Below are 27,429 nucleotides of genomic sequence, written 5' to 3'. Positions count from 1 at the left end.
CTACCGAAATTCCGAGGCTTCTACCTTGGCGTAAGGGTGCAAACCTTTCACCTGTGGTGATTAGACATAATTCACATACGGAACTGTTGTTGGGAATATTGGTTCCGCACGGACATTATAGAGCAGGGCTATTCAACTGGCGGCCCGCAGGATGATTCTGACCGACCCGCAAAAGATTACATGATAATTAAAAAAAAAAGTTAAAAAAAAATTTAATTTTTTTTCTTCTTTTCATGTCAACGTTCACACGCACAATTGAGCCAAAAGTCACTCAATTAATGACAGATTTCATTGATAAATTGAGGGAAAACTTTGCAAGTCGATTTGATGAATTTGACATGCCCAGAGAATTGATGCATTTTGTGAGCAACCCATTTGCCAATGTAGCTGCTATTTCCACAAAAGGACAAGAGTTCCTTGCATCACTTCACATTGATGAAGGTCTCCTGCAACTTGAAATAATTGACATGCAAGCATCATCTGCTCTGAAGCAGGCACTTGAGAATGAATCCACCACAACATTTTGGATAAAATGTATTCATGTCAACACATTCCCAAAAATAAAAACACTGGTAATATCTGTGCTAACAATGTTTGGCTCAACATACACCTGTGAATCCAGTTTCTCTCACATGAATGCCATTAAAACAAGCAACCGTGCCTCCTTGACAAATGAGCATTTGCATCACTGCGGGTAGCCCTCACTTCCTATGAACCCTCTTTCTCTGCCATTGCCCAGTCAAAGAAGTGCAATCTCTCTCATTAGATGTGTGTAAGTAGGCTAGGCCTGTCTGCCCCCCACCCCCCCTGATGTTTGAGAGTTAAGAGTGGACAATAAGTGCTAATAAGATGCGGTGATTTGCTGTTGTTGCACAGACATGAAGCACTTTTTCATAAGCTCAGCTGCACTATAAATGTGTTTTTTGTCCAAGTGTTGATGTTAGAATGTTCAGATTGCACATCATGCACTTGTTTGTTTTTTATTTTATTTTTATATTGAAATGTTGAAGAGGAGATGTTGCAGTTGTTGCACAGTCATAAATGAAGCACTTTTTGCAGGAGATGTTGCAGATGTGGCACATAAATGAAGCACTTTTTTTGAAAAGTATACGACTTTTGCAATGTAGTTAAATAAAAGTTGTGAAAATGTGGTTGCGTGTTGTGTCAAGTGTACATATATTCATAGCACGGGGAGGCGCCGTGGCAGTCCGGCCCCTGGCCCCTTGGGTTTCTGACAATGTGGCCCCCTGAACAATTTAGTTGAATAGCCCTGCTATAGAGTGTTGCCTTCCTGTCGGCAGGTAGACCATTTTAGCTAGTAATGTGATGGACTGTTTTTCTCATGCTGAATAAACATTCAGAGTTCTCTTTCAACACACCGCCTCAGTCTTCCATCCTTCGACACTACACACCACAAATTTAGTGACTGCTCTGCGACACTCGTTCACCTTTTCCTGAGTAATCTTACTCTGCTGTGCTAGCGTGAACGTTTTTTTTAGGTTAGAATTCAGGTTTTCCTAGTCAAGGAATCAAATCGTCTGCTATGGCTGCATGCGTGGCGCTAACGTTATTGTTTTAAAATGCGCAACTGTCGGAAAAACATGGCATCGATAAGAGGAATCGATAGTCACGGAGGCATGCAATTCCTGGAATCGGACAATTAGGAACCGGTTCCCATCCCTTGTGCCGAAAAGATAGTCTGTTTACTTTTCTGACAACTACATCACAGCATAAATCATAAATGTTCAGACAAGCTTCATTTCTGGTTATTTGTGATACTCTGTAATACACCCAAATCAAAGTTATAGCCACATATTGTTCCAAACTAATTTGGTCGCAGATGTCCGGATTTGGTAGTTCTGAGTAACTTGGGGAAGAGCCGTTTTACAGGCGTGGAGGCAGCTCTGCGTATTAATGTGCTTAAATACATCAATGGATGAAAATAATACTTTTTAATTATTCATATAGCCCTTTTTAAAACAAAGTTACTAAAGATACTTGGAATAAGAATGTGATCACTGTATAGTAGATTCATATTCATTTTCGGAGAAGAAACAGTTTATTATTTTTCTTTCACAGCAAATTAACTTTGTATTTTTTCATTGTTACTTCTTGATTAGTTTATATTGTTCGAAATAAACTATTCATTCAATAATTCACATGTCCACATTGCTGCATTTATACGCATTTGGTAAACTGGTCAGTTCAGAAGCCAAGGGTTTGGCTAAACCAGGGTTTTTATATAATGAGGGTTTGGTCACCAATGCGGAAATAATCAACCACTTGAGGGCCGACTGAAACCAGCATTCTAAACGTTTAATTCGCTTAAAGAACAGAATCCTGGTCCCAGCTGTATCCATTGTCGTTTCTTAATTGTGCACTGTTGAGTCTGAGCTCGAAACACAAACAAGTCATTAACTGCAATGCCCCTGTATTGTTGTGTACTTGACAAATAAAGAACTTGAACTTGAGCACAGTCCTATGGACGCTGAACTCCTGCATTGTGGTCAAGGAAACATCTAGACCTTTTTAAGTTTTTTGGGCTGAACAAGGTTGTGTATTATACAGTTAGTAGCCAGGCTCACCTTTTCCTTCTTTTTGCTGCCAGACGAGTTCGAGCGCTTCAGTACCTTCTTGGCCGGGGGACTGTCGGGAGTGGCGGGCTGCTTCCGCTTCTTGGTGTACTTGGACGTTGTGGGCGACTTCTCCCCCGCCTCCTCCTGACGCAGGCTGTCCTTCAGCGGGCTCCCCGTCCGGGCGATGGCAGCGCGCGACAGGATCATGAGCGTGTGGGCGGCCATGTTGATGCTGTTCTCGCTGCCGGCCTCGCTGGCCGGGCTACACGTGGGCAGCTCCGGGGTGGCAGGGGGCAACAAGTGCCGAGGGGTTCCCTCTGCGTCCCTACCCTGCCTGAGTCGGACCGGGGTCCTGGGACAGTCCATGGACTCCTCCTGGACGCGACCGGGTCTGGGGGTCCGCGGGAGCGGGAGATCGATCGGACTGCAGACGCTTGCCCTCTTGACCGGGGTGGAGGGAGGGTCGAGTCCGTGGATGTCCTGGAACATGGCCGCCGCCTGTTTGGTGAGAGGGCTGGTTTTGGAGGCCGCCTTGGAGGGGGTCTTACCGGACTTGGGCTGAGGGGCCGGTGTCGTGACAGCGGGTGGGTTTAATTCTTTCGGCACTGAAGAGGCCGTCGGCTGCTGCGGCGGCTCTGGTCTGCTGCCCTTCACCTCGTTCTCCTTGTTGGCCGTGACATGAGGAGACTCGTCGGAAGACGCAGTCGTCTTCTTCTCCGCTCGCCCCTCTCTGGGTCTGGCGGTGCTTTTCTCAAGCAGCTCCTTCCTGCTAGTGTCCTCTCTCTCCTTCCTGCTAGTGTCCCCTCTCTCCTTCCTGCTAGTGTCCCCTCTCTCCTTCCTGCTAGTGTCTTCTCTCTCCTTCTTACTCTCCGATCTCAGTTTATAGTCAGAAGAAGGCGATCTGGAGCTGCGAGGTTCCTTCGGTTTCGCTCCGTCATCATCATCATCGTCGTCGTTGTCATGACGACTAGTGTTTTGTTTGGCGTCTGTAGCTTTTGCTCCCTCTCCTGATCCCGTCTTCTTCGAGGACACTGGCTGTGAGGTGTCAACCCTAATCACACGTTCACTTTGGAGTCTTTTATCATTGCTTTTGTGGTCCTGTTTGCGAGGGGTCCTCCTGCCAGATTTCTTCTGTTGTGGCGGTTGTTGAGGGGTCAGGGTTTTCTCCGTTTGTTTTGCAGAGCCAGTCAGGGTTTTCTCCGTTTGTTTTGCAGAGCCAGTCAGGGTTTTATCAGTTTGTTTTGCCGAGCCAGTCGGGGTTTTCTCCGTTTGTTTTGCAGAGCCAGTCGGGGTTTTATCAGTTTGTTTTGCCGAGCCAGTCGGGGTTTTATCCGTTTGTTTTGCAGAGCCAGTCGGGGTTTTATCAGTTTGTTTTGCAGAGCCAGTCAGGGTTTTATCAGTTTGTTTTGCCGAGCCAGTCGGGGTTTTCTCCGTTTGTTTTGCAGAGCCAGTCTGGGTTTTCTCCGTTTGTTTTGCAGAGCCAGTCGGGGTTTTATCAGTTTGTTTTGCCGAGCCAGTCGGGGTTTTATCAGTTTGTTTTGCCGAGCAAGTCGGGGTTTGATCCGTTTGTTTTGCAGAGTCAGTCGGGCTTTTATCAGTTTGTTTTACCAAGCCAGTCAGGGTTTTCTCCGTTTGTTTTACCAAGCCAGTCGGGGTTTGATCCGAGCAACGTACAGGCTCTATTCTCCTCTTGGGCTTCTTATCACACAGGATGGCAGGCCTCGTTCGGGGGGCCGACTTGGGCTTATCTTTCTCCTTGTGTTGGACAGGAGTGCTCGCAGCCGGAGGCGTGGTTGTTTTGCTAACGGTGGTGGGTGTGGTCGTTTTACCGACGGGTGTCGTTGGTTCTCCAGAGTCGAAGCTGAGGACCCTCCTGGTGCCTATTTGTACATTCTGCTGGCTCGACTTCTCAGCTGATGGAGGTTTAACAACCTTACGGAGGACCACCTTCTGTATAGCAACTCCTCCTATGCCTGCAATTCAAGAGGGGGAAAAAAACGTAGTGAACCATTCTGAATGGAGACAATGAAGGTAGTCCGTAAGGTTGACTGCTATGATGGACAGAATGAAGATAGACTGACTGCTATGACTGACAGACTGCTATGACGGAAGATACTGACTGCTATGAGGGACAGAATGAAGACAGACTGACTGCTATGACGGAAGATACTGACTGCTATGACGGACAGAATGAAGATAGACTGACTGCTATGACCGACGGAACGAAGACAGGCTGCTATGACGGTAGAATGACTGACTGCTATGAGGGACAGAAAGAAGACTGACTGCTATGACGGTAGAATGACTGACTGCTATGAGGGACAGAAAGAAGACTGACTGCTATGAGGGACAGAAAGAAGACTGACTGCTATGAGGGACAGAATGAAGACAGACTGTTATGAGGGACAGAATGAAGACACTGTTATGAGGGACAGAATGAAGACAGACTGCTATGACGGTAGAATGACTGACTGCTATGAGGGACAGAAATGAAGACAGACTGTTATGAGGGACAGAATGAAGACAGACTGTTATGAGGGACAGAAATGAAGATGGACTGCTATGAGGGACAGAAATGAAGATGGACTGCTATGACAGAAACTGGATCTTACTTGGCACTGTAGGCTGCCTGAACGCCACTGTGGAGGGTTGGGGCTTGATGGGTTCTGGTTGCTTCCTTGCTACTGGGCTCGGCATTGTAACAAACTGGGGGAAAGAAAGACAATGGGAATACATGTATTGGGAGTTTCTAAAAAAGGTGCAAAATGAGATTAGGGACACAATTAAGATTTGAATGGAGTTTTCCCGCGTCGCAGAAATCAATGAAGTAATGGGTTTACCTTGTTGGAGACGGTCTGGATCTTCCCTGCACTGTTCTGCCCCACAGACACGCCAACAGGAAGCACCACGGGCTGACCGGGTGACTGCAAGATGAGCGCCGATCCTGAAACATCAACGTACCTCTTTCAGGCAAACCGAGACACGACATAAGAGGAGCTACAGCAGCCAGGACACACAGGGTCCGACAGGTTCAAAGCCGTGGCGACGAGACAAAGTCATGGCATGTAGGAGGGGGCTGCACGGTTTGGTGAAAGAGTGCAATTGCAATTATTGTGGACAATATTGCGACTTCATTGAGGTTACCGAATAGTACCGTGACCAGACATGAATCACATGCACCACAGGGAGAATAGTACCATGACCAGACATGAATCACATGCACCACAGGGAGAATAGTACCATGACCAGACATGAATCACATGCACCACAGGGAGAATAGTACCGACCGCGACCAGACATCCTGAATCACATGCACCACAGGGAGAATAGTACCATGACCACCAGACCCCCCCCCCCCCCCCCCAAATGTCTTATTTTATAATACAACGTTTCCGAATGTACTTTTGGATAGGGCTGGGCGATATGGAAAAAAATCATATCGCGATAACGATATGATAATTTTATTTTATTTCTCGATATCGATAATTATCGAATTGTTATAAGTATAAAAAAAAAAAAAAAAAAAAAAAAAAAAATTTAACAACAGATGTATGTTTATTTTGCAGCAATTCTTTGTCATTGCCGCCATCTTTAGTGTTACATCCCCTCACACTCCAGTTCTCAGGCTGCAGCTGGTTTAAAAGCTAAAGTAAACCGGCTTCTCTGCTGGCTGTGGCTCCAGAGGAGTTGAACAGTTCTGGCTCTGCTAGTTTATTTTCGATCTTTTGGCGCTTTTTTGGTGGACAAACCACCGCACATGTGCACTGTGACTCGTGACTGGAGTCTAGTTCTGCTAGCACACATAGCCTACTGTGTACAGACGGTTTCAAAATGTGTTTTAAATTAGAAAGCAAACAAAATAAATGGACAAGAGAAAAATAAATCTGAATTTGGTCAGTATTGTCATTTGGACAAGCAAAGCCATTACTTTAAGTTGCAGGCAAGAAAGACAAGTCTGTCCACTGTCTCTGGTTTTAAAACTGCCCTGTTGCAGGTAAATTCGATATCGATTATTAAAATATATCGCGATATTTATCGTTATCGTTATATCGCCCAGCCCTACTTTTGGATTAAACCCAGTTGTATTGAGTGAATAACGGTCTTTCCCAGCGGAACATAAGTTACTTAAGGTTACACAGGCCACGCTAAGCACACTTTGCTTGCTAACGTTAGATTGTTGCAGTGTTGATACGAAGGAGCCGTCTGCCAACAAAGATGTTCTTTCAACAAATGTTCACTGGCATGCATTCAGCACACACACACATCTATTTTTTTCAAATCACAAATCGCAGGCTTTTTTGCAGTTATATAATTGCACAGGCCGATATCGTGATTGCATTTGCGATTAAATGAATCATGCAGCAGCACATAGTATTATTTATCAACAGGATCTTATCGTGGTCTCTCTTACCAGCGGAGTAGGTCTGGGAGCGAGGCGGCGTGGCCAGAGTGTAGGGGCTGGCCGGGAGCAGCTGTCTCTGTTGGCTTCCGACAGGCACCGACAGCTGTTTGGCCTGGGTGTCTGCCGCCGCGGCCTCCGTCACCAGGATGTAGCTGGTAGCAGCTCCGTGGTTGGCCGCATCGAAGGGCAGTTGAATGATATAGGTGGGCGGGGCTTGCGACATCCCCGGTAACACCGCCGCCACCAGACCGGGTTTGCCGACCTCGGAGCTCTGCAGGTCGCTGACCGCCCGCGTGGTCTCGTCCTGGCTGGCCGTGAGGGCTCCGGACGCGCCCCCAAAGGCTTTGCCGGGCGACTTGGCCGGGGAGGAGAGGAAGATGGTGGGGATCCTGTCCCCGGAGATGCTGGAGACGGCCTGATTCAAGGCGGCGTCGCCCGTGGACGCCTCTTCCTGCTCGTCACTTATGATGATCTCTAGGGAGACTATCTTACTGGGGTCGAGCGCCTCCTTGCCGGAGGTGCCGGGGAGCAGGGCCGGTGCGCCGCGCGCGGCTGTGAACGGCACAGGAGTGGCGGCGGGAGGCGCGGATGAGGCCGGTTTAGGGGACGTTTCCGACATGGCGACCGCCGGCTGAGGGTTTCCCCCACCGCAGGGCGGGTTGGCGGTCCGCGGCGGGGTCTTACTCACTTCCTCCGGCGCAGGAATAGCGATAATGAGCGCGGGGGGAGAATTAAGAGACGGAGAGAGGGCTGCGGCGGATCCAGCTTTGCCCCGAGCTTGGACGCTCGTCTGTTCTCCGGCCTCCGGTGCTCGTCTCTCTCCCTGCACCTTGTTCACGTCAGCCGCAGCAGTTGTGGTTCTGCAAGCGGCAAATGCGGCGGCGTTGATCGTCGAGAGGACGGCGCCCGTTCTACGGAGGGCAGTGGAGGTGGGAGCGGCGTCCTTTCTGGGACGCTTGAAGACATGCTGAAGGACTGACGTGTCAGCGGGAGGAGGAGGAGGAGGAGGAGGAGGAGGAGCAGCATTCAAAGGTTCATCCACATCCATGGGTGCTGCGGTGTCACTGCTGTTCAATGCAGAGTATTCATGTCCGCGGTCAGATTGTTTGACGGCAGAAGGAGAGACTGCTGGCCGTTTATCCTGACTGACCAACAGTCTGACCCTGCTGTTCTCTAGTCTGGAATCTCGGCCGCTCGAGTTAAGAGCCGTGGTCTTTAAGGAGCTGGGAGTAGCGGACTTCCTGGTTTTCTTGGTCTTGGGCTCCGGTACGAGCGTGACACTCCCCGTCGTTGGTGTGGGGTCTGGAGTGGCAGGGACATCCTCGTGTACGGTGGCTGCAGAGTGTCAAGATTCAAATGCAGGAATCAACCATAAATCATCTTTCAAAATCATACATCTAACATGCTAGGCAGGTGTGTCCGGGACAATTTGATCATTGCCATTTTTTTTTATTCTTTAAAAAACCATCAAGGACCAGGGTTTCCATTATCCGAATAGATCCTCCGGTAACTTGTGTATAAAAACCATAACTACGATTCACAATTTAGTAATTTAGTTGACGCTTTTATCCAAAGCGACTTAGAGATTGTGAACAACAAGTCACCAGGAGGGGTACATCTCTGGCAGCTAAGGGTCGGTGGCGTTGTTCATCAAATAATATTGAGTGCATAGTAGTATGGACATATTAGCAAGATAAGTAGTAGTATAAGAATAGTAGCATAGTATTAGGGTACATAATAGTAAAAAAAACAGTAAGACAGAGGAATACAACTAATTGTCTTTGTTTGTTTAGTTGGGTTGATTGGACGCTTATAGAGATGTTTGCTTTTGGTTCATGTTTGTATAGGATGACAATGATCTTTGTTGGGTTAAACTGGATTTGTTTTTATATTTTTACTGTATCAATACTTCTGTTCATTTTACTTATTTATAATAAAAAATTGGTTAAATATATTTTTATTTATTTACTGTATTATTTGTTGTAATGTTGATTGTGTGTGTACCCCAGGAAGATTAGCAAACTGCTACGGCATAAGCTAATGGGGATCCTTTAAATAAACAAACACAACAAAGGCATACCTTGGTCTCCACTCTGAGGAGGCCCAGCACTGTCGCTCTCCTCTGGGCTACTGCTCACGTCCCCCTCTCCTTGCTCAGCCTCTGAGGTCCTAGTTTTACCTTCAAAACAGACATCATACTACATTTACTCCTGAACGCACTGTGAGTGGAAGATGGGTATCCATGAGCTCTTATGAACCACACTCCTACTCAGAGCAGCCTCTACTCCTGTACGTCACACAGCCTGCAAAAAACAGCTCAGCCCCAAATTCCTCATTACTGTAGCAAAAGCTGATCTCCGCAAGAAAACGCGATAATAACCTTGAATTGCATGCATACATAGTATCACAAATAACCACATATTACGCTTGCCTTAACTCATTGGACGCCATGGATTAGCCTCATCCTGTAGTAGCTACCGCCACCGCTGTAAACGGTGGGAGTCGCTCACCTTGTTTGCAGGGCTATAACTTAAAATATTATAGCTATATATGCAATACTATGGCCCATTTGACATCGAGTATCTATCGTTCAAGATGTGAAAAAGGAATATTTTTTCCATCCATACATTCCCGTTTTATAACGTGGTGAATATAAGTATGGTTTTAGAGCGGCTTAGGTAATTCCTGGGAGGCTAGTATTAGGCCGCAACGCATATTATACTTAATCCATTGGCATTTCGTCCCTATACACGCTACAATTAAAAATTCAAATGCATATGATCGGTATATTATGTTCCATCATGAAAGGGGGGGGGGGGGTCATTTCTGATTAATTGATAGTCTATAACGGCATTCGTTAGTACAACAGCATACGCTGATCAGGGCGATGGCTATGAAAACAATGCACAGCCAAGCTGAAATTGACATTTAATTGCCCTTACCTGTGGCAGATGAGATTCCAAAAAGAATATTCCAATTATTTGATTGCCATCTGCTAGATCGTATGTCCATTTGGCCCACGCCATAACCCCCCACAGCATAATGAATCGGGCGTCCCGAAAGCGATTCAATGCGATCGGGTATACCCCTCGGTTCAGGCTACTCGAAAACTCCGTATTTCAATGATACACAGAGTCATACACAGAGTCACAAAGTGCGACATCGGCCGCATACCAGGCGGCGGTATTGGACCTTTGCGATCTCAGACACATTGCATATGGTACCACAGCCTTCCTGGATGATTTATGAATGGAAATAGCGAAAAGAAATAACGATCAAATAACGAGTATACTCGTCGTTGGTGGGGAATGAGTTAATAAAAGAACACGCCAACATTTTGGGAAATTAGCTTATTGTCTTCTCCAGAGAGACAAGATAGATACGTAGATACCAGTTTCCTCTCTGTGCGTTCAGTAGAAAGCTATCTGGCTGCACCTTAGCCTAGCTTAGCACAATGAATGGAAGCGGACATGGCCGGTTAGCCTAGGCATTGTCCAACTAACACCTCTCCCGAAGGCTAACCGGTCATGTCCGCATCCATTAATTGTGCTAAGCTAGGCTAACATGCAGCCAGATAGCTTTCTACTAAACGCACAGAGGGGAAACTGGTATCCATCTTCTTGTCTCTCTCTGGAGAAGACGGTAAACTAATTTCCCAAAATGATGGCGTGTTCCTTTAACATCCATGAGTTATGCAGTGATATAGTAACAGAAACGTAAACAGACCATCTTTTCTGCGTAAGGAAACCAGCGCGACCACGAGGGAAATGGCATAATGACTACATTTAAAATGGGAGAAAAGGTGAAAAAGCCTAAAATAAATGTTATAGGGGAAACAATTAATATAATATTATTTATTTTATATGTTATGGAGAAATAAACCGAGAATAAGAGTTTACTTCCTCTTTGGGCAGAGATGTTTGACAGTGGAATGTTCAACTCTCTGCCTAGGAGTGTGCTTATGAAGACAAAATTCATAGAATTCACACAATGTTCATAGAATTCTCATAACGTGCATTTCCTACTAATACGATGAACACAGCTCACTGGCCACTTTCTATTTTATACTTCTCTATATTTATTTTTTATCTAGCACACCCTCAGGAGCAGAACAGAAAAAAGCATTTCATATAAAAGCATTCTGTATTTTTGTATGACAACTAATAAAGAAACTTTTTCTATCCACTTTTTCTCCTCTTTTTCTATTTTTTCTCCCATCCCAATACCGCTGTGCCAATTCTCCCCTCCCCTGTCTTGAACGTTGCTCGCATATGCCCCCCACTGGCCGGTTGTAGGGAGGATAGAAGCCACGTGTCCCCTCCGATACACGAGGAGGCAGCCTGTCACATCTTTTCACCTGCCAGCGCGGACTCTCATTGGCGAGGTGTAACGTGTGGGAGGCTCACACTACCCTCGCCATTTCCTGTCTCTGCTGTGCAGGCGTCCCCAACCGACCTGTAGGAGTCGCTGTCCACAACGTCCAGATTACCACCCATCGACTTGTCTTCCACCCTCTAACTCTGCCAATTGAGTTAGTATGACGGCTGGCCCAAGCCGGAGGCAACGCAGACAGCCGGAGTCGAACCCGGTGTCTCTTGCGTTGGTGACAAGCGCAATGTCCGCTGCGCCACCCAGCCGCCCCAACCAATAAAGAAACTTGAACCTTGAACTTGGCCACAGTTGTCATATGCTGATGATCACCTGCTATGATTACAATCACCTATTTGTTTGTCTACTTGTTTGAATACAATTAATAGAAACTGGTTCATTACAACTTGACCAGAATCATGCTGCCTTGTTTACATTTAATTAATTCACAAGATTTAATTAAATCAATCACCTGTTGCATTTGAACCCACTACACAATTTGCATTAGATAGTTACATAGCCGGTATTTGCTGTTGAACAAACGTTTTTTTGTGATCCCTCATAAGCAATAAATGCTCAATAGATGCAGTATATTTGATACAGAATCAACCCAAATAACACGAAAAGCAAAGTGAAAATGCTTACTGTAATCGAAGAGTTCAAAGAGAGCCTGAAAGGCTGGGTCAGACTCGGTTTGCTCCAATATATCATGGATGGCATCATCACTCATGTGAAGTTCACCCTGTACAGAAGGATATAACAGAGGAAAGCATGTAAGCAGAACCACACAAACACTTGTTTTTAAGTTCCCAGAGGTGGCGTAGTGGTTACAACTAGATGTTAAAGGTAGCGTGAGCACTTCCTGTCTACACAGTACAACCAGAGATTAAAGCTAGAGTGGAGCAGGAGCTTTTCTCTCATGCGTGTGTGAGAGAAGCTCCTGCCCCACGCGCGCGGTCGGGAGGTTGTGTGTAAATGCGTGTACCTCCATCTCTCTCCCTCGCAGTCGGGAGCACTCGCATATCACTGTCAAAATACCTTTGCGCATGCTCCCACGCGCACGCCCGTATTCCGATCCATGCAATAATATTCACAGAGGTATATATTGTCATTTGAAACAAGTTACCAATGCATTGACCCGTGGGATTATGCCCCCCCCGCGGCAAAATTTATTAGTATCCCCCTCAATCTCTCTATCTCTGTCTGACTGTGGGTGACTGTCACTCAAAGCGCTTATGCAGGGCTCTACAGTGAGACCATATTGCTTGCATATGCCCCTAAAAATATGTGTGTGCGAACCTGAAAAATCAATTACGCGCACGGTGTGAGAGTGCAGATTACAGCCTCAGTCGTCCGTTTTTTTTTTTTTCTCCGCTGAGAATAGTTAAAAAACTACAAGTCCCACATTGCATTCAAGCCAACGGTCCAATCACAGTAGAGTGACGTGACTGGTTTCATGGGAAATAAAGCAAATTACCAATCGGAAGCTCTCATTTTGCTTGTTTACGTCCTGAAACTCCGCCATTGCGCTCAGGGCTCTGAGTGCGACACTAACTTATTATAGTCTACTCTTACCAATAGCAATAGATTTTAGAACACCTAGATTTATCGATAGCAATAGTAATATAACGGTAATGCAACAAAACGAATGCCTTGCTTTGTTAATCATAACGTTGATGCAGTAGCGTTGTGTTGTCTGTAACGGACATGACAATAACATAACGTGTACACATTAAAATTGCGATAATCGATTCTAACATTTTCAAATCGATGCAGTTGAATTTTCCCCTTAGGATCGATGCATTGTTACACCCCTACACCAAAGTCACTGGCCCACTGTGTATTTGTGTGTGTATAATAACTTGGCTAGCGTTATCAACAGCAGAGATGGGCAATAGGGTCCAGCTGCAGCGCCGGACAGCCAGAGTGCAAGCGGTGTGACGTAATTGGCAGACTCGACTGTCAATCAATGGTCTACCTGACACGCAAACTCATAAACAATGTTTCTGTACTGGAGGTGTACAGTATTTCAATAGGCAACCCTGAAAGGATCATTTTTCTAGAAGAGCAACACTAGCCAAAACATAGGCATTGTATGCATAAAAGGGGCAAAAGCTAAAGTTAAGTGACTGTTACTTTTGTAGCAGTAGTTTGATTTGATAGGGACAGCACATGTTAACACTTTGGCTGCCATGGGTTAAATTAATGATATACCATAGATTGCCAGCGCTATTTGTCTATGGAGAAAGTCCCCTTCTTTGCAGGGCTATAACTTTTTAAATTCTATTGCTACATTGCCATTATTAGGGCCCATTCAAAGTCCTATATGTATTGTTCATTGTGTAGCAACGTTAAACTTTTTCATTCACATATTCATAGTAAAGTATGGTCTAATGTATAAGTATGTTTTCATCTCTTTCTGCAACTTTCTCCAGAACGTGATATATAGCCCCAAATGCATTATATTGATGATGAAATACAGTTTGATGGCAATCAGCGCGATATAAAAAATTCCAACTAGACGTACTTCTAGAAGTTACTACACGTCATCTGATGTTGACCGGATGGGCGAGGGGGCGTTTATAATTCCGTGGGCAGCGTTATACCAATCATCTAATGTGGGTCAAATGTTGATAAAAGCAGTTAGTATCGAAGATGGTAACGTTACACGCTGAAACTCACCCCAGTCTCCGCGCGCCGTTGGGCGATCATCGTCGAGTAGAAATTTTATCATTATGGGATATATTATTACCCGGTCCATCTCCAGCTTGTATAATGGTATATACGTCCAAATCATGTTGTTTATCGAGTTATTGGCAATCGATCGCTATGTAGAGTGACGAGCTAGAATGCCGGAACCTATCCCGAGTGGCCGGAAGCAATACGGACATGTAGCACAACCTCCACTGTGCTTCCTGTTAAGCGGTTGCGTGATCGGCCACCAGATGGCGCTCCTGAACCGCCAGAGAGCTCAGTGGGTCCTGCTGGTGGTTCTCAGACCAGCGGAGGGACATTATGGATCAGATCGCAGATTTTTGAAATATTGATATAAGGACGCTGTACAGCGTCCCCCGGCAACTTTAGCATCGCCAGCAATGACGCTGTAAAGCGTTTTTAGGCAGTCAAAGTGTTAATGAACATCAAGTACAAAATGTAAACATGCAGGGTTGTAGCAAGAGCTAATTTACACACATGCATTGCACGCAAAAAAAGAAAAAAAAAATCTGTTACTTGAAATATTTTCACTGTGCTCCTAAATATTTTTGGGTGCTCCTAAATTTCTTTGTGTGCTCCTAAATTTTTTCATTTAGGAGCACATGTGCTCCTTGGGGAAAAGGTTAGCGTAGAGCCCTGTTATGGGCGGAGCCAGGCCAGAACAGCTTGAAATCTTGAACTAGAAAAATGCTGTTTTTGAGTACTTGATTAGAAATATAAAACAATGAATTTTTTGAAAAAAAACCTTACAGATGTGTTCCATAGACTCACAGGAATTGTGTAAAGTTGCCCAAATAGTGAAAGGAATAGCAATGCATGTCCCCTTTAAATAAAGGTTTGAAAAGTAATGAAATGAGTATAGCTAGTCTGTGAACACCTGTAGTCCCAGGATCTCATCTATGGATCTCAGGTCTGGTTCCACCGTACTGCATGACGCCTTCGATGTCTGTGGGCTTGGATCACTGTCAGTAGAGACGACACAGAAAGAAAAACATCACCGCCATGTCAGGCAACATGCAGAATAAAAAAAAACAAGACCAGGGCCCTCATTTATCAACAATGCGTAGAAAGTGTTCTATTTCCGTTCCTACGCACAGGATTTAGAATGTGTGTACGCACAGAAAAATTGGGATTTATCAACCGTGCGCACACGGGTCCTACGCTCCTCCGTGTTGATAAATACCATTTGTTCTTACCGTCAATGCTCATGCATGATTATCCATATTTGGTAATGAAACACCCCCATGGGATGTGAAATAATGGACTAACCCGAGCGAACTCTGAGAAACCTCACTGAGAGGGAGATTGTTCACGGAGGTCTAAGCAAATAATTTAACGCGCTGTCAAACCAAGAAGACAGCGCATGTTATGGGAGAAATACGCAACAGGCTGTCAGACTTGTACACGGTGATGTCAGATATCAACGACTCCCTAAGACCATTGCTGCAATTCTGCCTGGACAGCACAAAATACTAATAAAGACCGTTGACCACTGTTTGGCGTTGGTGTCAAACAGTCAATGTCATTATAACCATGCTGGAATATGAATGCCTTTATTCGTTCCGTTCGATTGGCTACCGGTTATAATATGATTTGTAGAGGCATACAATCTATTTTGTTGTCGGTATTAGGTATAGCCTATATAAATTATATATGCATAGCCTACATTATGCAACAATAATTTGCACATAACGCAGCATGGCACAGACATGTCACACGGAGCCCCGCGAAGCCTGCATACAGTAAACTAACTTAACTGTTGTCCTTGTATCTATACGCTTATGAAAACATTTAATGATATTTATAGGCTATATGCCCTCGTTTGGCCATAATAGCCTGTTCTCAAATGGCTAGATATCCTCGCTGACGGACCCATGTATAGCCTATATCATATTCATACATGTCTCCAGGGAATCGTGGGGCTCTGGGGAAGAAAGGGAACTCCTGCTATAGCCTATCCTTTATAATGTTATGGGCTATTTTATTTACAGTTTACTCTATCAGCCTACCCAGCATGTAATACGTTCTTTGTTAGAACTCAACTCGTTATTATTTTGCGCATAGACTGCAGAAACACGGGAACGCCCCGACTTATATTCAAAAGGCTTTGACATTGCAAAACGAAATAAGTGGGACCTCTAACCTGCAAGCAGAATACAAGTAATATATCACCCACACGATACCTGTATCCAGAGCATGTATGCTTTTCATTCATTTAAGACACATTTATTGCAAGGGTTTTGTAATACACACAAACTCAACAAATAACCCCTGTTTCTCGTTGCAATGAGTTTTTTATTCTTTCTTATACAGTAGGAAGGGGGAAGAAGTAGAACACTATATCGTGGGTGTTCATATGACCCATATTCTGCCCACAGCACCGAAATTCCACCCACCTCGCCCAACAATGGCAAAGCCCCCCAAATACAGCGTATGTGGAGAAGTGGACTAAGCCGAGCGAAGCGTGTTATGGGAGAAATACGCGACAGGCTGACAGAGACATGTACACGGTGATATCGGATATGATATCTATTAACCATTGCTGCCTGGGCAGCGCAAACACTAATAAAGACCGTGCTGGAATATGACTGCCTTTTCCCGTTTCGTTCAATTAATACCCAGGGATTAAAGTTCCTCAATTTTATTCCAAATCGCGATGGATTTTCCGTAAATTTTCTACCTGCATGATTTGTAGAGGCATACAATCTATTTTGATGTCGGTATTAGTAAACAATAATACGAGAGCATATACAAGAACAATGAATCTCACTGCCATGTATGATGTAGCCTACGCCATGTGTAGCCTGCCTAGATCAATACAAACTTGAACTTGAATTCCATCATCATATTTATATGTTGTGTCTGTCCACTATGTTTGTTACTCCCCCCCCTATCTATCTAAAGCGACCTTGGGTCTCTTGAAAGGCGCTATATAAAATGAAGCTATTATTGTTGTTATTATTATTATTATTATTATTATTATTATTATCACCACGTCTGTGCGGGAGCTCACAAATAGTCTTAGTGAAGTTTCAACGGAGGTCATCTATTCTAACCAACAAATTGAAGTAGAAAGCATTTCGTTGTGACCAATCTTATTTGGAAACATGACACAAAATAAAAGTATTTCGCTTTTTTTTGAAAAAATATTTAATCGCGTTTGGAGGTGGGTGTTCTGCGTCTGCCCCCCCGTGCCAAACAAGCAGGCAAACCTCTTGTTCGTGCGTGAGCACGTTATAATTACACTACTGTCGCTCTTTTACAATGAACTATAATGAATTACGGTTCATACAGAACACGCGCCAGTGTTGCACGGAAGCTTATTTCCGCGTTGCAATAATAATATTCTACCGCCGGGCGCCAGGTACGCATGCCCTGAGCTGTGCGTAAATATACGCACAAAGTCAAGCACACGTTCAAATTGATAAGTCACACACTTTGCTTAGAAATGATTGTACGCACGGGTTACGCACATATCTGTGCGTACGCAACGTTGATAAATGAGGGCCCAGGCATCCCTAGAAAAGCTGGACTCGATTTATAACATGTACATGGTTGGTTGGTACAAGGCTGAGACAATATGCCATTTGGAAGAATCGATAAATCGGGACAAAATGATCGATAAATATCGATTATTATTATTATTATTATAAATTTAAATAAATATATATATATATAAAAAATATATAATAAAAAATAGTATTATCACACACAAATCGATAAATCGATTAGTGGTCTCAGCCTTAGTTAGCTCTTCCTCACATTATGTACATAGGTTTCATGCTGATTGGGCAAACAGTTTTAGATTACATTCAAATGTATTGTCATTATACAGTACAACAAATATAAGTCTGGCATCCAACCAGAGTGCAAATGTAAAGTAAAGTGCAATAGTAATATACAATGTACAGACGATTAAACTGGGTATAATAAATATGAATTAGTACTACAGAGTAATAGTACTAATCAGATGTATGTACTGTGGCAACCCCAAGCCACCCCTGGGCTTGGTGATTGATGGGCGCTATGTGGCGACCCAATGGCTGGGCGCTGCCCATGTTTGGGCGTCCGCTTCCGGACGCACCTGTCACTAAAGACCCATCAGAGTGATTACGTGATTAGCGAATCACGGCGCGGTGCGCCTGTTGGGGAGGGGGGACTTAATGGAGCCGAGGAGCCTCCTCTCAGTCCCCCGTAGCAGCGCAAGGCAAAAGGCTACAGAGCGGAGACGCCGCCCGGCCGACAGATTACCGCCAGCAAACCGTTATTATTTGACTAGAAAATAAAGAGCATGATTTTGGGAACTGCAACCTGTCTGTGTGTTGTTTATTCTGCCACCCCTACACCTGGAATTGCCACAGTGGTGGAGAATGCGGGCATAGTCTACTGGCAATCAGGGGTGCGGAATAAACAACAATAGACTTTATCGAAGTAGAATAAAAGAAATAAAAAAAAAATATATATATATATATTTAATATCGGAAAAAGCATGGACGCGCTGGTGCAGCAGCTCGTACAGGCGAGCATGGAACAACAGACCCGGCACGAAGAGGCCCTGCAAGAACAGAGGAAACAGACGGGGATGATCCATGCGGAGCTCCAGCGGATGGCCTCTCACCGGCGGGAGGAAGGGGCCGCCGGGACGCGGCCTAACCCCGGGCGCTTCATCCCCAAGCTGACGGAGCAGGAGGATATAGAAGCCTATCTCCTAGCGTTTGAGCGCACCGCCGGCCGGGAGGGCTGGCCAGAAGACGACTGGGGGGGACTGCTGGCCCCCTTCCTGTCGGGTAATGCGCAAAAGGCCTACCAGGACCTGCCACCGGAGCAAGCCGAGAACTACACTCGGCTAAAGCAGGACATTTTGTCCCGTTACGGCCATAGTCTGCAGTCCCGTGCGCAGCGGTTCCATGACTGGGTGTATGACGCACAGGCCTCCCCGCGCTCCCAGATGCACGACCTGGTCCGCATAAGCCGAGCCTGGCTAATGACTGACCCCGGAGGGCCCACGGTCTTGGAACGGATTGTTATGGACCGCTTTGTCAGAGCCCTCCCCTATGACACGAAGAAGCAGGCGAGTCAAGCGGACCCCCGCTCCGTGGAGCAGCTGGTGAATATTGTGGAGGCCCACCAGGTAACGCGGGAGTTACTCAAAGGGGGGCGAGGGGAAAAGCCAGAGCGGCCGAGAACAAGGAGGGGTCCCGACGAGCCCAGCCCAAGGGGCCGGGTAGGGAACGCAGGTGATCCCGAACTACCCCGAAGAAGACCGCTGTTCGACCAGGACCAAAGACGCTGCTATGACTGCGGCGAGCCCAGGCATCTCTCGTGGAACTGCCCAGGCCGGGATGTGTCCATGCCATCGGCGGCAGCTTCAGACCCCCGCGGAAAGACGTGCAATTATGGCGCAGCCTGTTGGGCCCATAAGGAAACATCGGCGACACTTTTACCCGTGCGCGTCAACGACAAAGATGCCGTAGCGCTCCTGGACTCGGGTAGTGTCATTACGCTGGTTCAGCCCCATTTGGCACACTGCGACGCAGAGGCTCCGCAAGTGTCAGTGTCCTGTGTGCACGGGGACACAAAGTTGTATCCTACAGCGCAGATCACCCTGACAACCACCAAGGGGGTCTGCTCGATGACAGCCGGCGTCATACCTAACCTGCCGGTAGCGCTGCTGATTGGTCGAGACTGCCCCCTGTATCGCCAGCTGTGCTCAGCCGTCATCTCCCCGCGCACCCCACCCTCTGCGGGTAAACCGAGGAAGAAGAAAGGGTTACGTCAGCCGAAGGTGTGTGCTCTGAACGTAACGGGGAGTGAGACTGAGACGGCATCAGATGTAGGTGACGACGCGCCGGAACCCCTGAATATACCGGGGAGTGAGACAGAGACGGCATCAGGTGTGGGTGACGACGCGCCGGCGCCCCAAGCGGGCCCCGAGACGGATAGCAGTGACGAGGACCCATTTGCGGAGTTCCCCCAGGCGGACGAGGTGGGGAGGGACCTGGCGGGTCAGTTCGGAACGGCCCAGCTGGAAGACCCAAACCTAACGCAGGCCCGGGCGAATATCAAAACCGTAGATGGAAATCCCGTGGAGGGGGTGAGTAACCTGTCATATCCTCACTTTGCAATAAAAAGACAATTGCTGTACCAAGTCGTAAAAAAGAATGATGAGGTTAGAGATCTATTGCTGGTGCCGAAATTCTTTATTCCCACTGTACTCCAGCTAGCGCATTCACATATCCTCGGAGCGCACCTGGGCGTGGACAAAACCATGGAGCGCATAAGGGCGCGTTTCCATTGGCCGGGCATGAAGAGAGCGGTAGAGGACTACTGCAGGAGCTGCCCAGAGTGTCAACGCGCAGCACCAAAGGTACAATATAAAAATCCTCTGATCCCGCTGCCCATCATTGAGACCCCATTCTCAAGAATTGCCCTCGACGTGGTGGGCCCTCTAGTTAAATCGTCCCGAGGCCACCAGTATATACTGGTAATCATAGATTATGCTACCCGTTACCCCGAAGCCATCCCGTTACGCACGGTGACGGCCAAAATTGTGGCACGGGAGCTCTTTCATTTGTTTAGTCGGGTGGGAATTGCCGACTCTATTCTCACTGATCAGGGCTCGTGCTTTATGTCGCGGGTCATGAAAGAAATGTGCAAACTGATGAAAGTGGAACAGCTGCGAACCTCCATATACCATCCACAGACGGATGGGCTGTGCGAGCGCTTCAACAAGACCCTGAAAAGCATGCTAAGGAAGGTGATGGAGAAGGATGGGAAGAATTGGGATCAGTTGTTGCCCTTTCTGATGTTCTCTGTGCGTGAGGTCCCACAGGCTTCTCGCCATTTGAGCTGCTCTACGCCCGCAAGCCGCGGGGTCTCCTGGACATCGCAAAGGAGATTTGGGAGGAACAGCCGTCGCCCCACCGGTCTCTCATAGAGCATGTGCAGGTAATGAGAGACAGGATGAAGGCACTCTGGCCAGTGGTGAGAGAACATATGCAACAGGCCCAAGACGCACAGAAGCGCATTTATGACCGGGGCGCACAGCCACGGGAGTTTAATGTGGGGGACCGGGTCCTAGTACTGGTACCGACAGCAGAGTGCAAAATTCCTAGCCAAATGGCAGGGACCCTACGACATAATCGAGAAAGTGGGTCCCGTCAACTACAAGGTCCACCAGCCCGACCGTAGGAAGCATCGACAGTTATACCATGTTAACCTGTTGAAGAAATGGCATGCCCGGGATGTGTTGCTCTCGCCCCCCCCCCTCTTCCCCCTTTTGCGCAGCAGGTGGCAGAGGCGGCCGATGTTCCCATCGGGGAACAGTTGTCCCCGACCCAACGGCAGGAGCTTCGGGAGCTGGTCCAACAGAACCGGGACGTGTTTTCGGCCACGCCGGGCCGCACCACATTGGCCCAGCACCACATCATTACCAGCCCGGGAGACAAGGTAAAGCTGAAGCCCTATCGTATCCCAGAGGCAAAAAGAGAGGCAGTCAGAAGAGAAGTGCGGGTCATGCTGGAGATGGGAGTGATTGAGGAGTCTCATAGCGGGTGGTCCAGTCCTATTGTTTTAGTGCCGAAACCCGACTCAACAACCAGGTTCTGCAATGATTTCAGGAAGCTTAATGACATTTCAAAGTTTGACGCCTATCCCATGCCTAGAGTGGATGAGCTCATTGACAGACTGGGCCTGGCCAGGTTTATCACGACACTAGACCTAACGAAGGGTTATTGGCAAGTCCCTCTGGCCCCCGCCTCGAGGGAGAAGACGGCTTTCTCCACCCCAGATGGGCTGTTTCATTATAAAGTTCTCCCGTTTGGCCTGCATGGGGCGCCATCTACCTTTCAGAGGCTGATGGACAGAGTACTACGGCCCCATCGGGAGTATGCAGCCGCATATCTCGATGACATTATCATCCACTCGTCAGATTGGGACACCCACCTCCAAAAGGTGAGAGCGGTGTTGGGTGCCCTCCGGGAGGCGGGTCTCACCGCCAACCCAAAGAAATGCAGGCTGGGACTAGAAGAGGCAGAGTACCTGGGGTTCACAATAGGCCGGGGCAATGTAAAACCGCAGAAGAGGAAAATTGATGCGATAAGGGAGTGGCCTCGCCCTTTAACCAAGAAGCAGGTCAGGACATTTAATGGGCTAGCGAGCTATTATAGGAGGTTTATCCCTAACTTTGCTGCTCGCGCTGCTCCCCTCACAGATCTGACCCAGGCGCGGCGGCCGTTCACGGTGAAGTGGACACCGGAGGCGGAGGCGGCGTTCGAGGACCTCAAGACTGCCCTCTGTTCGGGACCGGTGCTGATCTCCCCGAACTTCGACAAGGAGATGACGGTACAGACAGATGCATCAGAGGTGGGACTGGGAGCGGTCCTCTCCCAGCAACTGGAGGGTGAGGAACATCCAATTTTATATGTGAGCAGGAAGCTGCTGCCACACGAGCGCAACTATTCTGCGGTGGAGCGCGAAGGTCTGGCAATTAAGTGGGCACTGGAGACGCTCCGTTATTATCTGCTGGGGAGGCGCTTCACACTGGTGACGGATCACGCCCCCCTCGTCTGGATGGCCAAGACAAAGGGGACCAATGCCAGGGTGACTCGATGGTTTCTGGAGTTGCAATCATTTAACTTTTCTGTCATTCACAGGTCAGGGGTGGCGCATGGCAACGCAGACGCCCTCTCCAGGAAGGATGCCTGTTGGGCGTCGGACGCTCTTCCCCGACGGTCGGAGCTGGAGGGGGGGTACTGTGGCAACCCCAAGCCACCCCTGGGCTTGGTGATTGATGGGCGCTATGTGGCGACCCAATGGCTGGGTGCTGCCCATGTTTGGGCGTCCGCTTCCGGACGCACCTGTCACTAAAGACCCATCAGAGTGATTACGTGATTAGCGAATCACGGCGCGGTGCGCCTGTTGGGGAGGGGGGACTTAATGGAGCCGAGGAGCCTCCTCTCAGTCCCCCGTAGCAGCGCAAGGCAAAAGGCCACAGAGCGGAGACGCCGCCCGGCCGACAGATTACCGCCAGCAAACCGTTATTATTTGACTAGAAAATAAAGAGCATGATTTTGGGAACTGCAACCTGTCTGTGTGTTGTTTATTCTGCCACCCCTACACCTGGAATTGCCACAGTACAGAGTTGTAGTATTAATATGTAGTGATACAGGTATAAAGACACTATGGTAGTAAGTTGAGGTTGACGCAAGTATTTGTAACGTTGCGTCGCCCCCTACAGGTCAATTTCAGAAAATGTGACTCGCTCAGGCCTTTCACACCGGCCGGGCTCCGAACGTAATCTCGAACCGGCCGGCACGTTCACACCGGGAATAATTGGTTCGGAACATGACGGAGGCTTTAGTTCGGCCCTCTAAGAAAACACTGAGCACCGATTTTTCATGTTCCGAACCAATTATTCCCGGTGTGAAGTTGAACGTGCCGGCCGGTTCGAGATTACGTTCGGGAACCGGTGTGAAAGGCCTATGAGGACTATTAGGATGGCCACTTCCTCCACCATCTAGAACCATACATTACTTTGGTTTCAGAGAAACACAAGAGCAAAGGTTTTTTTTTTTTTACCTGGCAAGGATTTTATTGATGTTTTCAGCGAGTTTCTCTTGTAATGACCTGTCACCCAAAAACTTCTCTCTCGCATTTTGTATCACCAGTTGCTGTGGAGATGAAAGGATCCCGTTAAAATCACAAAACTTCAGACACATTCATCTACACACATAAGTAGGGTTGGGCATCGTTTGGATTTGAACTATTCCGGTTCCGATTCTCCATTTCGATTCCTGTTTTAAACGATTCTCGAGTCCGATTCTTTGAGGTGCAGGTCAAAACAGGTCACAGCTTATTTTTTTTGTTGAAAAATCTTTAATTTTTTTTCATACTATTCACATTGTCAGTTGACTTGATACAGTTTAATGTGGTTGCTGTACTGTAACTAGGGTATTAATTAACAAAGTAAATTTTTTTTTTTTTTTTTTATCCACTTTTTCTCCCATTTTCTATATTTTCTCCCATCCCAATTTCGTATCATCCAATTCAACCCTCCCCTGTCACGGATGCTGTTTCTTGCCTCCCACAAGCCGGCTGCAATGTGGACTAAGTCATACATAGCACAAGTCCCCTCCGGTACTTGAGGTAACAGCAGTCGCATCTTTTCACCTGCGCAGCTCGATCTCTCAGTGGCGAGGAGTAACGCGTGGGAGGCTCACGCTGCCCCCGACACTTCCTGATTCTACTGCGCAGGCGCACCAACCGACCTGTAGGAGTCGCTGTCCACAACGCCCCATCCCCACCCTTCAGTTTCCCTCCCCGTAATACGGCCAATGTGTATTACTGTGGACGACCAGCTAAACTGAAAGCAAATGTGGAGCGCTGGGCTCGAACTGACGAGCCCAGCGTCTCCAGCATTTCGTGGCGAGTGCCTTGCCCACTACGCCACGTAGCCGCCCTTATTTTATTTTTTTTAATAATCAAAATTAAGAATCGAAATGCAAATATGTTACTTCCGGTTCCAGAACTGGAAGTTAGGAACCGGTTCCTATTAGAACCGATTCTCGGTGCCCAACCCTACACATAAGACGTACTTTCAATGAGCTCCATACATATCATCAGGTCAGAGAAATAGCCTCGAGCTATTAACTCAATCCCCGCCAACAACGATATTTGTATTCATTATTCATCCAGGGGACCGCTGTGTTACCATAGGGAATGAGTCTGAGATCGCTAAAGTGCAATACCGGCCACATCCAGCTAGACGGCAGTATCGAGCACCCTTTGAAACCTTGTATCTTATCTTGGCCTGTGCAACGGTCAAATATCACCGGGCTCACTTTTTTCATAGTATTGTATCCATAGCTATAATATAGAATATAGTTATAGCTCTACAAACAAGGTGACGCACTCCTATCTTTTAAAGCGTGGCAGTGCTAGAACGGGGCCCCTGTCTAATCCCCGGCGGTCAATGAGTTAAGCAATGCTTCAGTCTTTGCTACTTTTCCAAATTAACAAGGTTTTTGTTTATTTTAAGACAATTGCATGAAAAAAAGCGTACCTTGTTGTAAGGGAAGTTCTCACTGACGGCCTCCTCGGGCGGGGCTTCTGTAGCCAGGCTGCTGACCGACATGCTGGACCTCCCCACACCGCTGGACGCGTTCATACTGCCTCCTCTCATCCTCCTGGGAGAGTCCCTGGGAATAGGAGAGAATATAGAATAGTTATTTTTCAAATGTGGTCAATATCAGATTCCAGTGTGAACTGGTCATGCTCCTGAAGTGACCCGCACGCGCAAATGAAAAATAAAGAACATTGATGTAGAAATCGTGACAAATATCAATCTAGAGTAACGTAAGACTGATGTTGCATTTGCAGAAAATCAAACCTGTATCTGATTTAGGACAACATATGAAAGAGGCCCAAATCAGAATTGCAAAGCTCATATTCCATGTGATTTGTGCTGTTCGTCGTGAAAACAATCTGATCTGAGTCACATTATGAGCAAAGAAGAATCAGATTGGGGCCACTTTCGCCTGCAGTCTGAATGTAGCTTCAGTGTCCTTCGGGGTTCCCACAGACATTGCAAAATGAAATTAAAGGACTTTTAAATACTTTTCCAAGCACTATTTCTTCATTTTCAAGGATCAAGGATGTCACTCGAAGGATACAATTCACTTTTAAATGCTGTTTTTTTTTAAAGCATCTTCTTGGCCTGCTTTCCAGCTAGAGCATCACATGCGAAGAAATGAGGAAAAGCAGTTGGAGCGTGCAAGACCTCCAGGCCTAGACTTTAAAAAATATATATATATATTATCAAGCACTTTAAGCACTTCAAGGACCTTGTATGAACCCTGGTCCTTGTTCAAAGAGAAATCGGACGTAATATTTACTAAACATTCATTTAGAAACACATTTGTATATAATCATTATTATTCCCCCGGCCCTATCGGACGTAATATTTACTAAACATTCATTTAGAAACACATTTGTATATAATCATTATTATTCCCCCGGCCCTATTGAAGCATAGAACAGAGGTTTTAAATCCTCGACTCAAGCGACCCATTTTCCTAATCCATTCCCAATAACAACATGCACTCTTTTGTACACCGAATTTCAACGTTTCCCCACTAGGGAACCATTTTAAATAGTTTGTGAGAAGACAAAAACTTGATTTTGAAAGCTATTGTTTAGGCCTCTCTCTATGCGTGTTCAAACCCACGTGAGAACCCAGCCTACAGGCGACATTACCACCAAGACGTCACTCTGTCTGCACCCCACAGAAACACCCTGGTAGAAAACTAATAAACAATACGTGACAAGACATCTTTTAAAAAACAGCTGAAAATTTACCTTTTTAAACTAGCTTTTAAATTAATTATCTATTTATTTTATAGTCTTATTTTTCTTTATTTCTATTATTTTTACTTAAATATTTTATTATCGTTTTTATGATTTTATTTGTCTAATTTAGCTATTATTATTATTTTAACTATTTTAACTTTTCAATCTTTATTATTATTATTTAATTTGTAATTTTTTTATTGTCTTAACACATTGTCTGCCACGCAGTTTTCCCATCTTATACCACTCTCTGCCAGTGATCCTGTAACCCTATGGCTATGGAGTCGCTCACCTTCTTTGCAGGGCTATAACTTTTTAAATATTATAGCTATATCGACATTACTATGGCCCATTCAACATCGGGTATCCATCGTTCCGGATGTGGGAACGTTATATTTTTCCATTCATACATTGTCGTGTTAGTACCGTCGTGAATATAAGTATGTTTTTATAGTGTAGAGCAGTAATTCCTAGAACGCGAGTTATAGGCCCCAACGCATATTATACATAATCGATGGCATTTCGTTCCTATACACACTATATTAAAAAATTCAAATGCATATGATTGCTATACATTATGCTCCATCATGCATCAAGCATTGAGAGAAAAAGAAATTAGTTTACATTAAGGAAAAACACAGATACTGTAGTTTACACTGTAAATATATGACTGTCTGAGAGTTGAATCCCTTTTATTCAAAAAAAAAATTCAATTATTTGATTTCGATCTGCTAGATCCATTTTCCGTTTGTACGACGCAATAAACGCCGAAAGCATATTGATTGTTGCGTCTCGAAAGCGATCCAATGCACTCGAGGTGTTTGTCTGGATCCACGTAACAAGATAACTCTGCCGGAACTTTTTCCCCGATGCACAGAGCGCCACATCCGGTTTAGAGTGGAGTGCAACTCGCCCGAAATCCACCAGGCGGCGGTATTGAGGCGTTGCAAAATCAGACAGGGTCCAGCTGGCTCCCGGAGCCTTCCTGGATGAATTATGAATGCCAATAGCGAATAAAGG

General features: G+C 46.3%; 1 protein-coding gene across 1 annotated transcript in view; it reads right to left on the bottom strand.

Annotated features, from left to right (window-relative positions):
- npat (nuclear protein, ataxia-telangiectasia locus) overlaps positions 1-27,429 on the bottom strand; it is a 40,963-nt gene that overhangs the window by 772 nt on the left and 12,762 nt on the right. The window contains exons 8-16 of the mRNA XM_084331138.1: positions 25,124-25,259; positions 23,641-23,732; positions 14,939-15,023; positions 11,992-12,088; positions 9,059-9,157; positions 6,988-8,313; positions 5,417-5,520; positions 5,189-5,282; positions 2,586-4,549 (exon numbers count right to left, since the gene is read on the bottom strand). Coding sequence (XP_084187264.1) covers positions 2,586-4,549; positions 5,189-5,282; positions 5,417-5,520; positions 6,988-8,313; positions 9,059-9,157; positions 11,992-12,088; positions 14,939-15,023; positions 23,641-23,732; positions 25,124-25,259 — 3,997 coding nt within the window. The remainder of the gene's footprint in view (positions 1-2,585; positions 4,550-5,188; positions 5,283-5,416; positions 5,521-6,987; positions 8,314-9,058; positions 9,158-11,991; positions 12,089-14,938; positions 15,024-23,640; positions 23,733-25,123; positions 25,260-27,429) is intronic.

This window comes from Notolepis coatsorum, assembly GCF_963971535.1.
Source record: "Notolepis coatsorum genome assembly, chromosome: 1".
NCBI classification, from domain to species: domain Eukaryota; kingdom Metazoa; phylum Chordata; class Actinopteri; order Aulopiformes; family Paralepididae; genus Notolepis; species Notolepis coatsorum.
The sequence above is the reverse complement of the archived record's forward strand: the minus strand, read 5'-3'. Positions and strand labels throughout refer to the sequence as shown.